Source organism: Scardinius erythrophthalmus (assembly GCF_964197995.2).
Source record: "Scardinius erythrophthalmus genome assembly, chromosome: 4".
NCBI classification, from domain to species: Eukaryota; Metazoa; Chordata; class Actinopteri; order Cypriniformes; family Leuciscidae; genus Scardinius; species Scardinius erythrophthalmus.
Genome location: NC_138224.1, coordinates 11,520,130 through 11,537,501, shown reverse-complemented (window position 1 = coordinate 11,537,501; position 17,372 = coordinate 11,520,130). Strand labels below are relative to the sequence as shown.

General features: G+C 35.7%; 1 protein-coding gene across 1 annotated transcript; it reads right to left on the bottom strand.

Moving 5' to 3' along the window:
• Nucleotides 1-990: 990 nt before the first annotated feature.
• cmasa (cytidine monophosphate N-acetylneuraminic acid synthetase a) lies at nucleotides 991-17,150 on the bottom strand. Its single transcript, XM_081364498.1, has 12 exons — nucleotides 15,545-17,150; nucleotides 15,315-15,457; nucleotides 14,636-14,788; nucleotides 12,444-12,510; nucleotides 10,147-10,208; nucleotides 9,554-9,659; nucleotides 9,086-9,147; nucleotides 5,380-5,513; nucleotides 5,171-5,265; nucleotides 4,750-4,921; nucleotides 3,101-3,260; nucleotides 991-2,409 (listed from the first exon to the last, which is right to left on the bottom strand). The coding sequence occupies exons 1-12, from the start codon at nucleotides 15,796-15,798 to the stop codon at nucleotides 2,195-2,197; spliced, it is 1,623 nt and encodes a 540-aa protein (XP_081220624.1). The 5' UTR covers nucleotides 15,799-17,150; the 3' UTR covers nucleotides 991-2,194.
• Nucleotides 17,151-17,372: the final 222 nt, after the last annotated feature.

Genomic DNA, 17,372 nt, shown 5'->3' with positions numbered 1-17,372 from the left:
CATGTTTGGGGATGTCTGGTCGTTCTATCAGATGAACAACAGTTCATAACGACACATCCCTTGACAAATGAACAATATTTGTTTAAAAACATTGAGATTAACTCAAACAAGATCTAAATGATAATGCTTTACTTTATCACAGAACCCATGTTATGAATTAACATTTAATTTCCAGGGAAATATCTTATCTTCCCACTCTCTTTGGTTATATAAGTTGAGATAAGTTGACTTAGGGTGGCTAAACAGTATTATGCTGGCATTGCACTGAGGACAGAACGACAAGCGCACAAAGATAATGTGCCAGAGGATGACGAGAGAGAGTTAATTGGGTTTGCCCTCTCTCTTAGGGTGCATAGATTAAGAGGAATCATAAATTAACAGACGCATTGAGTCTTAATTGTGGCTGGTGAGTGGAAATCTCACCCTCATTATGGCCTCTGTGCCTTTACCCTGGTGATCATCATTCAGGCTTCACACGGAGACGGCTAAAGGTCATGCATTTCTGCCAAACAATAAAGAAATTCATGAGGGCGAAGAAAATGCCTATGCTTTAGTATGCAAAACTTGATGACGAATTGCTGTATTATTTATATCTGATCATTCTACTTTCCATTAATCAGTTAATGAAGGTGAATTGTGACTTCGGAACAGCATTTTCATATGTAAAGATAATATTTAACTATCATCTGTTTAGTAGACATAATGGTCACATATTAATGGACATATTCTTTTAAATTTTAGTAGCTCATCATAATGTTAGTTGAATTTAAATGAGGTGTGTAACTGAGTAATTTGTTTGTACAAGGCTGCCCTCTAGTGTATATTTTGGAGCATGAAGTTGCTCCCAATATATACGATTTCAGTCTATGCTTATTTTTACATTAAGCATGCGCATAGAGCTAATGATAATCAATGTAAGGCAGAATGTTACTCTGTTTATTTTTATAAAGCAACATAAAAATGACAAGGAGCACAGTTTTTATTGATTATACCATTTATAATAGAATATACCAAGAAATGCCTTAAATTAACAAATGACAATTAAAACTTAAAATTGAACATGGTCATGCCAGAACTACAGATAATGCATAAAAATAAACAGAAATGATAAGCAGCCCTGATTAAAAAAGTTAAATTTTAAGATTCAGAATTTTTTTTTTAGTGATTTAGTTGATAAAAATACAGCTGATCATGCATGAATTACATGATTAAATTAATTACTGTTTTTTTATTCACCACCCCCACCGTCACAGCATTATTTTTAAACGTTCAATTTAAAACAGTTAAAAGACATTCTTAAAATACACTTGTACTTCATAATATTTTTTTTTTATAATTAACCCTCTTACTTAACGATTAGTTAAGTCATGTGCCTCAACAAGTAAAGTCAGAACATAATGAAACATTTGCAAATCATTAGTTAATGATTAATTAAAGGGGTCATATAATGGTACATGCACTTTTACAAGTTGATTGTACTGAAATGTGTGTTGGCAGTGCCTGTACACAACCATCATAACATGATAAAAATCCATCCAGTGTTTTTTTTTTTAAATCTCCTTGTATGTTTTCAACATAATGGCGTGCTGAAAACAGAGTTGTTTTTGACCAGGTAAAATTAGTGTTTTCTTACAATACTAATGAGAATTTTTAATTAAAGTATATTACAAACTTTTTAATTTAGACCCTAAAGAATCATATTAGCTTGTACAAAAATGGCATTATATGACCCCTTTAAAGCAGACAACTGGAAGCTGAAGTACATTGCTTTGACCAACTGTGGTAATTAACGCATTAATTTACATTTTTAGTTAATAAAATAAGTTAATGAATTAATACATTGACACATTTAATTAATAATTCATATATTATTTAATCTATTAATCATTTAGAATCTTTATTAGTTGCTGATGCAGTTATCATTAATTAATGGTTTAGTTCTTCATGTGTCATACATTAACACATGTCGCAGTATGAGAATTACTGCGACATTACTCACATTATATTATGGTAGCCCTGTTTGTGCTAAATAGACTGTAATTACAACTTTGTCATTAATATGTTTATAAGCAACTGAAAAAAGCACAAATGTCAGGGCATGTCAAAGCATCTCAAGGACCCCAAAAACACCTCAGACCACAGAGAGTTAATTAGTGTTTATTGCTGTCAGAACACCTCCATGGCAAAACGTCACCTAGAATGTGTCTCTGCCAATTCTGTCCTGCTCCATCTGAGACTTGGCCTTTTTTTTCAGTAGTAGGATGTGTTCGGCGAACTCTCGCACGGCCCCGCGACCCGCCGCACAGTGGCAGGAGTATTTCGCAGCATTTAGCGCCACCACTGGGGCATCCAGGGGTACTGCACTCAGCCCTGCCAGGTTCAGGCACTTTACATCTGGCTCATCGTTCCCTGATACAAAGATGTTGGGACACAGATTTTGATAAAAATATATTAATTTTCAGGGATATGTTGAAAGGGGCTATATGTAAGAATTTTCATGTATTAATCGCTATTTGAATTGCTGATGTGTGAACAGCTTATAACGAAACTTAAAAAATGAGATCTTCCCTGACTTCCTAGGTTATCAATGAAAGACTGATTTTTATGTGAAAGATATTTACATATTCATCTAAATGCTCTCAGCAGTGTTGGATGTTCGTTAATAGTATATTGTTGCAAAGGTGTTTCCAACTTTTCACTTCTTATCGAGGAACGAAAAAGAACTTTGTCGTGAGTATATAGGGGCCTTGAAAATCATGTTCAGTCTCTTGTATGTTACTTATGTGTGCACAAGTGCGAGCATCAGCAATAAGTTGCTGGCTGCAGTTCTCTTAACGGCCACCGGTGTCGTTAATGACAAGAGTTTCTGAATTCTACATATAGCCCCTTTAAGTCATTCTAATCAACATTATAATAGTATTATGACATTATTACTAGATAAAAGGCTGAGAAAAGTAATAGCTTTCAGTATTCATAGTTAATATAAAAGGTACCAACTTTTTATTCTGTATTATGCACACCGATTTTTCCAAGACACCAAGTTGTTACTAATTATGGCATTTAGCTGATGTTACTGGAAGAAACAGAGCTCTTGACTCACCCAAGTACGCCACCTCTTTCCACTCCAGCCTATCCTTCTCCATGAGTTTCTCCACCTTTTTCAGTTTGTCATCTACGTCCAGCAGGATACGGCAGCCCATCCTCTGGGAGATTTTGTCAGCTAAGGTTTTTGTCATAGGGTTTTGTTCTATCAAAATAACCTAAAGGAGATGAGGGGGGGAAAAACACACACACACAAATTATTTATAAATTTATTTAATATAACACTTTAATCTTCGTCACTGTTTTTTGTACATGTACAGTATTGTGTATTGCAGCTAAAATAGAATCAGTGTATTTAATTGTGCATATCTTTTTTATTTTTCAGTTCACTTCAAATGATTGTTTTCTATTCATTTTTATTTATTATATAATTTTAATCTTTCCATTCTTAGTTTTTGTGCACATGTACTGTTCCTAAAACAGAAACACTCACTGTAAGAACTAATTATTTTTCAAGTAATATATCAACCATTTAATAATTATATTAATAGTTTTTTTATTATAACATTTTAATCTGCTCTTCTTCATAGTTTTGTGAGTATGTTAAGTTGCTAAAATACAAATACCAATGCATTTCCACATTTCTTAACACTTAAAGGACAAATCAAGTGAAAAATGAACCTAGGGGTAATTAACACATGGTTACCGAGTCGATCGTTCCCTGCGATGCGTTTTCATGAAAATCGAATTTAATCGAAAATCGAAAATCTCGACTAGTCGAGCCACGAACGCCGTGCTACATTAGATTTCACAAACGTAATTCCTATCGACCAGCTCACATCGCACGGCGTTCGTGGCTCGACTAGTCGAGACTGTTTTCCAAGATGGCTCCTGCCTGTAAACACGTAATGTACTGTCTTTATAAAGTATCTTCTTATTAAACTGTCTGTACACTTACAAAGTTCTCAATGCTTCGTTTTGCATGTAGGGACCCTCATTATGCTCCCGTGTTAGTGTGAGGCTATTTTGAGCCTTGTTAGTGGTATTAACTTGCGATTTACTTTTACTTACTCTCTGCCCCATATATTAGTGTTATAAGCTAATCTGTTTTTATAAATAAAACTCTTTTCATTCGATTTTCATGAAAACACATCGCAGGGAACGATCAACTCGGTAACCATGTGTTAATTACCCCTAGGTTCATTTTTCACTTGATTTGTCCTTTAATTCTTTCTTTTACTAATGGATCAGTCTCCGTAGAAACTGTCAAAAATTGCCAATGCCGACTATATTTCAAGTCGTCACGGCAGGGTATTGGGTAAAGTTTTCAATTAGCAATAATCGCGCCTCGGATAAACCTCATAGGCTACGATACTGCCGCTGCGCAAGGATAACTGCTCACAGGAGACATCTGAGTACTTGTGCATCTGAGCATCTGTTATCATGAATGGTAAGACCAGCAAAACTCACTGAACATTATCAAACTGGACAACAATACACACAAACTGTTAAGAAACAGCGGTATTAAAAGTGAAATATCAAGTTGTGCATTTTATAACAAAGTTTTGTTTAATTAAAAGGCAAAAACAAGAGGCATCCCAGATGCATGATGGGATACGATGGGGCAAAGACAGAGGGGGTCTATTGTTGTGCGGGGGTTGGTTGAGGTCGGGGGTAGGTAACAAATTGTTGCCAAACAAGAATTACCTTCACTCCTTCTTTCTTCAGCATGTTAATGCCGGTCTGGTCTCTAACGTTGATGGACACCATGTCCTCTCCATTCGCTGAGATGTAGATCTGGCCGTCTGTCAAACATCCTGACACGTTACACAGCAGGAGCTTCACAACTTCAGGTTTGTCCTTTCCGAAGTAACCGAACCTTTATCAAACATACACACCCACACACAGTTTGCTTAAGTTCAAACTTTGCACTCTGTGCATTGTGGTTGTTTGCTAACATTAAGTTCCTTGGGAACTTGAAACACAAGACTATTATTGGCAAGGCTTCACATTAGAGAGGCAGCTACACATTACATGTTTATTTAATTACTTAATATAGTAATAATATGTCATTTATTGGCAGCTGCAGGCAATTAAGTATTGTTTTTTTTTGTTTTTTTTTCTTCACCTCAGCACTCTCTGTTCAGCTACGGGCCAGTCAATGTCAACATCAATATCCACGCTGTGCTCTGGGTGCATCTCATAGTAACGCATTTTTCCACCCTGTGAAATGTAACATTAAGGATACGGATAATATGCTTTCTTGCCTATGGATTTTTATGTCAAGCTTTTTTTGGCCACATATCATGTTATTGATTTTAAAACCCCAAATTTTACCTGAAGAAGCCCTTTTGCTATGAGTTCTTTGGTTGCGAAGTAAAAGGAGCCATTTTCACAAAGCTCTCCGTCCCAGTCCTGACGGCGAGGTCTGCAAGCTGGGTTCAGGTTCAGCGGTTTAGTACAGAGGTCCCCTGAAAAGAAGATTTAAATATATGGTTAGAGTCCCCAACATGCAATAAATTCAACCTTTAACTACAAGTACACAACCGTTCAAAAGTTTTAGGGTTTTAGTTCATGTTTTTTAAAGTCTCTTATGTTAATAAATGTTGTGCAATTAATATCAATTAAACACAAAAACGAAAGATTTGTTTTCAGCCATGAGCTGAAGGCATGATGCATGATGATCATTAACTGTCATGGAACATAACGTTTTTAAGGAATATAATTCATCTTTTAAATTAAGACTCAAGATTATTTCTCCCTGTCCTGCTTTGATTTCTTTGAATACAATTCTGTTTGATTTTCAGAAATGTTCTGTGTCAGGAAGACGAACAGAAGAATAGATCATCTGAGATTTATATGTAAAATATTTGGGGGACGACAACGACGACACATGCATTATATTGCATTGCATATAATGTGTGCTGGTCAACTAGTCTAAAATTGACTAGTTGGCAGTGCCTGTACACAACCATCATATAATGCTAAAAATCCATCCAGTGTTTTTTTTTTTATCTCCTTGTATGTTTTCCCCTGTCTCAAATCAAGCCGTTCGACCGTGTGACGTCCCACGGTCGGACGCCCCTCCCACGATTGTTGATTGACAGCAGCGTTTAACACAGACCCGCCCTTGCGCGAATCGTTTCACCAGACTGCTTTATAAATGAGAACATTGAAAAAGGTATTAGCTCCTGTCTGAGTATGTGTTGTTTATGTGCCTAATGACAGTCATAGTCTCACACACTGGTTATTTTTTAAACAGATCAGTAAAATTTTAGTGCTTCAGCCCTGACAGTTGTACCTAACACTGCATAGATAAAGTTACGCATCACGGACAAGCCTACATTTACCGGAAAAAAGTTTTTCATGACCATTAGCTGTAACATCAATCTGTCAATGAACTAACGTATACATCAGTAAACACATAGCGTTCGTATCTCACTACTCTATCCTGCGAGTACACACAAAGATAGATCAAAGTTACATTACGCTAACCAACCATTCAGAAACATCCTGTTCGAGCCTTAATTGTCGAACTTCTTCAGGGCCATCATCTTGTTCATTCTTCCCGCTGCCATTCTTCAAAATATACCCTCAACTGTTGTCAAGGCAACACTCCACGTGTATTGTGTCAAAACGCCCCACAGAACAGAGGGGCGGGGTGAGCAAAGCTCATTATCATTTAAAGACACATGCACTTAAACGGCGTGCTGAAAACAGAGCTGTTTTTGACCAGGTAAAATGAGTGTTTTCTTACAATACTAATGAGAATTTTTAATTTAAGTATATTACAAACTTTTCATTTAGACCCTAAAGAATCATATTAGCTTGTACAAAAATGGCATTATATGACCCCTTTAAGAAACCCCTAGAAAACAGTAAAAAACAAAACAAAAAAAAAAACACATAGGAACACTGTGTACAATTAAGATAGGCTACTTCATTTATTATTCCAATATCCAAATATTATACTAAATACCACAGGGAAAAGAGCTTCTATTTGTGATGTGCTGTCTTTGCATTTGAACATTAGTCCAATAATAATAATGATAGCAATAATAGCATAACGAATCACTTTTTCTAAAAAGAATATCAAGTATATGTTAGACGAATCCGACATATAATGAGGGCTGTGTTAAAGTCGCCATGAAATCAAATTTTACAATTTGTATTTTTATTTGTAATATTGTAGTGTTTATTACAAATTATTTATCTGTCCACCTCATTAATTTAAAAAAATTCACGTGCCCTTATATTCTTTAATCAAATATGTTATCCTTCCCTCCCCCCTCGAAACGACTTCTCTTCTCTTCCTGTCATGTGTTATGGCAACTCCCCTCAAACTGTTAGTCTGCTATGAGCGAGAGATGGAGAGGAGGAGTGCTAAAGTAAAACCCTGCCTTCTGTTCAATATTCCGTTTCACTTGGAAATACATCACAACACTGGAGAAAAGTCGAACTTCCGGTTCGTGGCGACTTTAACAGTAATAAATTTTAAAAACATGGATAATACAAAGTGCTTTCTGACATTTTTACAGAAAAAAAAACAAGCAAGAACAAAATTTAAACTTAACCCATCAATTTTAATTTTACAATCATCTTCTCTCTCTCTGTGCGCGCGTCCGTGTTTGTGAGGGAGCTCGCGCAGCACTGATACAATGGTACTTTTTAACCCATAAGTAACTAACGCGCTAGTTTTCATACAAAATAAATATGTAACAATTAGGTAATTTAGTTATAATTAACACAATAACGTAACACATGAAGGCTACGTTTCTCAACACTGAGAATGAAAAAATAATAGGGGTGGAACGGTACATGTATTCGTATTGAACCGAAACGGTACGGGCGTCACGGTTCGGTGCATAAATTTACACGGAGAATACACGGTATAAAAATAAATAAAACTCGCGTGCAAATTAATTAATGTAATGCGGAACTACTGTTAGATACGCGGGTTCTTTAGGGACACCTAATCTGTAGCCCCGCCTTAACTCTGAAGCGCGATGTCAAGATTGCAATGCTGGAATATGTTGTGTGTGTGTGTGTGTGTGTGTGTGTGTGTGTGTGAGTGTGTGAGAGAGAGAGAGGCGCGGGCGCGATCGAACAGTGGAAACATAAAAACATACTCCATCATTTTGTTTACACAGGACATCATTCAAAATGCAAAGTGTTTAAGTTACTGTTAATTAAAATTTTAAGGAAAACAAATATATTAATGTAGCAAATTAATTTTCAATTCATTCAGGTACAATTACCAAACATATCTCAAGGTCTTTTTGTCTTTTTATTAATTTAATTACAATAACAAATAAATTGGTTCTATGCCTTTACTTTATTAATAAAACTTATTTAAAAAAACTTATTTAAAAATTACAGGGCTTAAGTAATTTATTTTCCTTTGGTGGTACAGTCTGAGACATGCTCAAGCCTTCTACATTTTTGTTCTGCTTTTCCCTCCATTGTACCGAACTCGTACCGAACCGTGATGTCTGAACCGAGGTATGAACCGAACTGTGACTTCTGTGTACCGTTCCACCCCTAATAAATAAACGCCTGTTTCTCCAGACTCGCGCTTATCAGTAGTCCACAAATCACATCACTTTCATAATCACTAAGTGTAATAAAACTAAATAAAATAATATATCAAAAACACTAATTTAAAAATTTTTTTTTTATTTAAATATAATGAATTCAAATTCTTAATTATAATTATAAATATTATACAATATTATTTATAAAATAATTTAAGTATTTCCATTGTTATTTATTATTATTATTATTATTATTATTTATTACTATTATTATTATTATTTGCCAGCCTGTGGAAAAATGTCTCAATGTTGTTGTTTTTCATTAATTTCCATCAATCTCCAAAGTTTAATGCTTTTAATACGTTTGTTCAACTAACTTCAAGTATGAGCAATAATAAACCTTGCCTTAGTAACCACAAATAATAATAGTAATAGTAATAATAATAATAATAATACAGATCCAAAAGCAGATATTTGATGTAGTGCCAAATAAAAGTGCCTATTCTTACCCAAGATGTTCTTGGATCCAGGAAAGCAGACAGATTTGACTGGTGTGGGCTGGATCATGTTACTGGGGAGGGAAGAAAAGCACGGAACTCATATCATGGGATTACATTGCAGTATGTATACACAGATCAGTTAACATGTAGGGAATTAACATGTAGTGGTCCAAGTTGAGTTAATGACTTGCACGGAAAAGTTAATACTGATGCCATAAAGAAAAACTGTTAGCATAATTAGAAGTGTTTTTTTTCTGCATGCAGTGCATCTTTTCCACTATAGAAAGAATAAGCAATTGAAAAAGACAAGGCAGGACACACAAACATGTCATATGAAATGAAGACGCCTAAACAGCCCCCAGCTCTGGTCTCAGACAGTCTGCTTGGACTGTGACGGACTCACTGGCCACTACATATGTAGCGGACACTACTGTGGAGCTGGAGTCATGTCTGTAAACGCGAGGGTGAGACTTGTACCTGTCTTCGCAGAGAGTGCCAGAATCGAACGAGCCCTGGCTGCCTGGGCACCTCGTGTCTATGGATCCATCTTTGGAAAAAAAGCCTGAATCGTCGGAGTCCACACCTGAAGAGCAAAAGAGCAAAGGCTATGAATAAACAGCCATGACTGAGTGAAAGTAAGGAGTTTCTTGAAGAGGACAAGCAAATTAGCCAGGGAAAATATGCTGCCTTGTTTTGACCCAATCTGAAGCAGTATTGCTTGAAGGTTTTATGGATAATGCGTTGTTATAGCTAACTGGAACTACAAACTAAAACATTTTAGGTAATTAACATAAAATAAAATATTAATATTTATTACTATTATTATTCTTATTATTTGCCAGCCTGTGGAAAAATGTCACAATGTTGTTGTTTTTCATTAATTTCCATCAATCTCCAAAGTTTAATGCTTTTAATACGTTTGTTCAACTAACTTCAAGTATGAGCAATAATAAACCTTGTCTTAGTAAACACAAATAATAATAGTAATATTAATAATAATAATAATAATAATAATACAGATCCAAAAGCAGATATTTGATGTAGTGCCAAATAAAAGTGCCTATTCTTACCCGAGATGTTCTTGGATCCAGGAAAGCAGACAGATTTGACTGGTGTGGGCTGGATCATGTTACTGGGGAGGGAAGAAAAGCAGGGAACTCATATCATGGGATTACATTGCAGTATGTATACACAGATCAGTTAACATGTAGGGAATTAACATGTAGTGGTCCAAGTTGAGTTAATGACTTGCACGGAAAAGTTAATACTGATGCCATAAAGAAAAACTGTTAGCATAATTAGAAGTGTTTTTTCTCAAGCAACAGAGAATATTCTACCGAAAAGATATGGAGAGAAAGACTAGAAGGATTTTTGCCCTGACCAGGATGAAATACTGTGACAACAAGATCGTTTGAAGAATCATCCTTGACTTGAATTTTGAGAGGCGTTTGTTTGAATCCTTCCAATTTGAAAATCTATATAGATCGCCACTACTTTGTGTTGCCCGGAGACCCACAATGGTTGATTTCATGTGGAACTACTTTTGTTGACAGAGCAAAAACAGCCAACATATACACAATACAATACTGTACACAGTACAGTACACACTATGCAATGGAATGTTGTATACTTAAAAAAAAAAAAAAAACCTGGGTAACACTTTAAAAGGTTCATTAGTAAATATTAGTTAATGAACTAAAAATGAACAATACTTCTTCAGCATTAATTAATCTTAGTTAATAATATTAATTTCAACATTTATTAATGCGTCATTAAAATCAAAGGTTGTATTTGTTAACAATAGTTAGCCTAATGCACCGTAAACTAACATGAACAAACAATGAACAGCTGTATTTGTATTAACTAACATTAACGAAGATAATAAATAATAATAAATACTGTAACAAATGTATTGCTCATTGTTAGGTCATGTTCGTAAATACATTAACTAATGTAGCTTATTGTAAAGTGTTACCAAAAACTGTATAAATAAGGTATATTTACATTAGTAAATGACGCAAACTTTGACACATTTAAGTATTTTCCCCCGAAATTTAATTTCAAAACCTAGCTTAAGTGTTATGCATGCAAGATTTATACCATAGTGCAAAAATGAAGCAGTCCTTCATAAATGAAGCATTAATCAATGCTGTTATTGTTAACTAAAGCAATTCAAATTGTTTTTTTTTTTTTAATAAAGCTGAAGTTTAATAATAAAATTACAAAAGCGCATAGCTAAATGACTAAAAGGAAAGTAAAACAGAAAAGTTAAATTCAAAATATGAAGTGCTATGTTAGTATATAAATAATACTTAAATAACACTGACATTAATTTAGTTTATTAATGAAGCAGTCAGATCTCTTTTAGAGAGGCTGTGACATTCCCCTGAAAGGACTGTGCTGTACCTGAAGCACAAGAACATTCACATTTTCAAGCACTGAATTTTTTGGTATGATCGCCTGCGGGACGAGACAGGAGCTGTTTGACTCATTCTGAACATACCAAGCTTAGGGTGACCATATTTTAGTTTTCAGAAAAGAGAGGGGGGGGGGGGGGGGCGTGGTTGATGGGCGGAGGCATGGTTTGGGGAGGCATGGTTAATGGGTAGGATCATGGTTGGGGGTGAATGCATCAAAAAAAACTTGACAAATGCATTCACAACCTTGCAACTATGTTATTGTACTTTAATAGACAAAGTAATACATCCTTTCCATTCAATGTTTGGCCCGCAACAATAAAATACCATTTAAAAAAAAAAGTTTAGCTTTTAACACCTTTTACATGACACTATTTCTTTTCATGGCCATAGGTTAAAAATCTACTACTAAAATAAAAAAAACTACTACAGTATTTCAGTAAAAAAACAATTTCAGTCCTCCTGATGTTCTCTTGTAGCCTATACTTTCTTTATGTGGGCTTCTAAGTCACTAGCACACCTTTATTTGATACTGACACGTACATGCCAGCTTTGCAGTTCATGCATTCTGCTTTACACGGATCCCGACCGAAACGAAAACACAGGAATTTTCTCTGAAAATCATCTGTGAATTTAAATTTGGGCTTTTTTTTACCGTTAGCTACTTGCATCTTATTTTGCTCTTGACAGTAAACTGAAGCGTTGAGTCACGCTGCTAAAATTCTGTGAACGTAAAGTCCGCCTACTTTGATTTGATTGGTCATTTCAAATATTCTGACATTGACGAGCAGTGACAGACCAATGAGGCTGACACACTCACTGGATAACTAGAATTGGAATTACTTAAATACAAATAATAACCTTTTATTCCTTTAAATCATTTTATTCCGACAGATGCTGCATTAGTGTTTTGAAAAGCACATCAAAAAAATGACTATTTGCCTGGGCACCTCGTGTCTGTGGATCCATCTTTGGACCCAGGCATGGAAGACATGACTGGAACGTTGAAGTCCTCATCTGAAGAGCAAAAGAGCAAAGGCTATGAATAAACAGCCATGACTGAGTGAAAGTAAGGAGTTTCTTGAAGAGGACAAGCAAATTAGCCAGGGAAAATATGCTGCCTTGTTTTGACCCAATCTGAAGCAGTATTGCTTGAAGGTTTTATGGATAATGCGTTGTTATAGCTAACTGGAACTACAAACTAAAACATTTTTGGTAATTTAAATAATAAAGCAGACATAAAATAAAATATTAGATGAACAACTTAAACTTAAAAACATAAATGGAAATTAGAAATGTAACGAATTAAGTTTAAGCTGAAGTACTAAAATTGCTAAAACTAAAGATGTATTAAATATCTAAATATTTAAAAAAACGAATAAAAAAAATTCTCTGATAAACGTGGTATTGTATATTACAAATATTGGCTATTTTACAAATTCCTTTTCTTCATCTTTTGTAAGTTGCTTTGGATAAAAGCATCTGCTAAATGCATAAATGTAAATGTATAAAAATAAAAGTTGATTCAAAATATGAATGAATACTATAATAATAATCTCAGCAAAAATCATTATCTTCATTCTATCCAAGATGAAGAGAATGAAGCAGTGAAGCATTGGTTGATTATCGATACGTTTCATTCAGTTCTGAAAAGTATTGATAAAATAGTTCTAATTAAATGTAATATTTATGAACTCAAGTCATTAGTTTAGACACATGCTAGATCATGCATGTGAGATCAATGCTCATATTAGACCACTGCTGCAAAATTTGACTTCGCTGAATTTGTTTTACAGGTATATGATAATTTACATAATAATTTACACAATAATTTACAGTCGGGTTAGAAAATTTCCAAGTTGGAAATCCAAGTGTCACTTTAGGTTTCAAGTAGGAAGCTGGAAATTCCTGGTTAGACATATTCTATATATTGTAAATAAATAACATCAGGCTTTTATTCAATTACTGTGATATAAAAAAAAAATTATATATATATATATATATATATATATATATATATATATATATATATATATATATATATATATATATATATATATATATATATATATATACACACACACTAATAAATTGACAATACAATAAATGTATATTAATTTACAATATAATTATATATTATGCATAATTTTAAGCATTCTTTATATATATTTTACTGCCTTTCATTTCATATTGATTATGAGAATATTTAATGACAATACTTGTAGTGAATAAAGACAATTAAAAAAAGCTCAAAAGTAAAATGTCTATTGACAATGAGGTTATTTTGCATTACACATAAGATTTTAAAGGGGAAAATGTGCTTATGTGTCACAGTGCAAAAAAGCTTAATTTTCTTTGTTCCTTTTTTTACTTATATATACACTAGCGAACATGTTTTTGAAAGATTTTGTGAGACTCACCCTTTTAGTTTATAAGCTGTGACAGTTTGATCATTATAGAGAATGTTGACTCTCTTTCAGCACACAAAACACAGTTTACACAACGCAGGTTCACGTCTGCTCTTGTGTCAACACAACGCGTATGAGTCGTGGTGCTCTTGCGAACGCACGTTGGATATTAATATTTTGTAATTTAAGTAGTAAATTATGTTTATTTGTGCAAACAAAGCACTCACGTCGCTTCATAAAACTAAGGTTAAACCATTCCATGATGTCTTTACAACCTTTCTGAGGCTTGAAAGTGGTAGTTGCGTAGGCTGTCAATGGAGAGACAGAAATCTCTAAAATTTCATTATAATTAAAATACAGTAATATTGTGAAATGTATTTGCAATTTAAAAGAACTTTTCTATTTTTATATATTTTAAGATGTAATTATTCCTGTGATGGCAAAGCTGAATTTTTAGCATAATTACTCCAGACTTCAGTGTCACAATATCCTTCAGAAATCCTTCTAATATGATGATTTGCTGCTCAAGAAACTTTTTATTATAATCAATGTTGAACATTTGCTTTCAGGATTCTTTGATGAATAGAAAGAACAGAAGAACAGCATTAATTTAACTGAAATAGTAATCTTTTGTCAGATTATAAATGTCTTTCTTTTTGTGTCAATGTCTTGAATCCTTGCTGAATAACAGTACATTATATCTGTAAACATTCACAGATTGCACTTCAACAAACCTTCCTTGACCTCTTCCCATCGAAAATGGTGTCGCCGGACCACAGAGAAGACAGAATCGCAGCCTTGTTTGGTCATGAGCTCCACAGCTTCTTTGAGATGGCGAGGGTGCAGACATGGAGATGTGGCCTGGATGTTACAGATGACATCCACATCTGTGCAAGAACATTCAATTTCACTTAACCACTCTCCCATTTATAGCCATTTAGTGGATTTCTGAGATCCACCATTTACTTTTTACACACTCCAGACAATCAGAGGTTAAAGGAGAATATTGCTCTAAGGTCGAACTGTGAGAATGTTCCCCATATCTCTATATTTTGGAAAACAGGCTTGAGGAACAAGCTGTGCGTGTCTCTTGATACAGGTCTGGGAATAAATATATTGAATCAGACAAACAGGCGATTTTATTATAAACATTCTTCTGCATCATTGCACGAAAATGTATCAGTCGCAGAGTCTGTTTTTCTGGTTTCATTCACAATGCAAATAAAGACATGGTGGGTGAAACCATCCTGGTATACAAAGAGAAGTATGAGCAACATTTAAACTGGTTTACGTGGCGACTTTCCTGTTTCTATCTTTGTTGCTGGACGACTGGACACACTTGTTCTTCAAGCTCTAGTTACACCCCTTAGACAGAACAATGGGATTTGACTGTAACAGAGCCTGATTTCTAACCTGGGTTTTTACTGCTGAACTCCTTAATGGTGTCCAGTGAGCTCGAAGAGTCTTTGGACACCTCTGGACTCCTCCTGTGCACTTTAGCACCCCAGGCCTTGGCCACTTTCTCAATTTCGTCATGATCAGTGGACACCCAAACACTGCAAAAGTATGCATAGGACACAATACAGTACCACTGTCATACAGTACAGCCAATCACTGAGGGACGTCACGCTCAATAACCTCACCTGTGAAAGACACCAGAGTCCAGCGCTGCTCTGATCACCCATCCGATCAGAGGAACACCTGCCAATATCTTGATATTCTTCAGAGGGATGCCTTTGCTTCCTCCACGGGCGAGAATAAGAGCAGCGATGTGTCTTGAAACGCCCTTGACTTCATCTTGAATCGAGTTGACTTTTATTTGTTTTGCGTTGGAACTGTCAGTCTCATGACTGTCTTCCTGCAGCGTGCGCTTACAGTTTTTGCTTGTTGTAGCCATTTGTGTTGAAAATCACTTAATATTTCCCAGTTGTACAGACAATCAAGCAGATAAAACCCTCACTTTAGTCCAAACAGGAGCTGCAGGTCGTTTACTCCATTCCAATGCAATCATCTTCTCACTAGTCTCAGCCTAAACGTCTGATGCATATGGTACACTTAACCATAGACATGTATGCACTTAACTGGAAACACTTCAGGAAGTCGTCATCTGATTTGTTGAATTTTATCGGATTTCCGGGGGGCGCGAGTGTCGCGTTTATTTTCGGTCCGCCGGGAAACAAAGCGCAGACGTGTAATTGCGTTTCCTACTGATTTACTCGGTGTTTTGATCAGATGTGGTAATGCAGACGCCATTGTTGTTATACGTGCACGAACAGATCAATGACTTACTGCTTGTTTTCTTCTCCTTCTTTGATTTTCTATACTGACTGACTTGTTGCACGCCGGTCTGTTGTTGTGGGGACATTTCCACGCAACGAAACGTGACGCTGAACGAAACGAACTGTATAGACGAATCCGACGAGCGTTCTGTGTAGGCTGCCATCTTGTGGCGACGCCATTACTGAGCTGTTACTAGTATGTAAACAAACCTCCGTGATAACGCAAACGCACCTTCGATGACAGCTACAGCCAGGCAGTATGACTTGTTGGGTTGATGATGTTAGACAGTGGCCTCCAGTCACAGATGAAGGTACAAACGATCTTACAGATTATTTATGAAAATAGCTTGGCAATAACTATGCTAGCTAGGCAAACTAACGAGGAAACTATTAAAAGATCTGTCCATTTGGCAACAATAAATAAATTAATGATATCAAATAAACGAATTCATGTTTTTCATTTTTGACCATTATTTATCTCATTTTCACATTTCAAAAGGAAAGGGTAAGGTACAGCTAACTGCTAGCGTTGTTGGTTCTCAGAATCACAGTCAAGCAAATACAGTAATGCTACTACTGCCCCAACGCGCCCCTTCGGTTGTTTTAAAGGTATTTAAGAGTATTTTCTCCTTAGCCTGGCATCCGATGATCAACAAAATGCCAACTACAGGTCACTGATAGAGGGTCAAAAAAATTATCTAAGCTCCGTAGCCTATGGGTTGGTCAAATAATGCACACTCTACCAGATGATAAATTAGTTCTTAAAGGACCTGTCCGATTTTCACAGACCATTAACAACACTTATACTGTTCAAATAACTCTACAGAGGAAGAATAGTAAAGTTGTAGATGTAACGTTAGTGACAGTCGTAAATCGCGGGCTGTTTATTCCAGTGGACGCAACCAAACCAATAGGAGGCAATGGCGCAACGCTACCCAGCAACAGCTCAGTAATGGCGCCCGCTTACTTCCGGTAGTTTCGCCGGATTCGTCTATTGCTGCGTTCCAGTCCACTTTTAGACACGCACTTGCGAACTTCCCTAAGCACTTCCCCTCGGGGGAATCCCTGCCGCCATTTTGAAGTGCGTTCCACTTCGTGAAGTGGACGAGGGAAGTTTATATGGACAGACCCTCGTTCCCTCGATTTTGACCGAGGGAGCGAGTCTGCTTCAAATGTACACTTCAGGCACCTA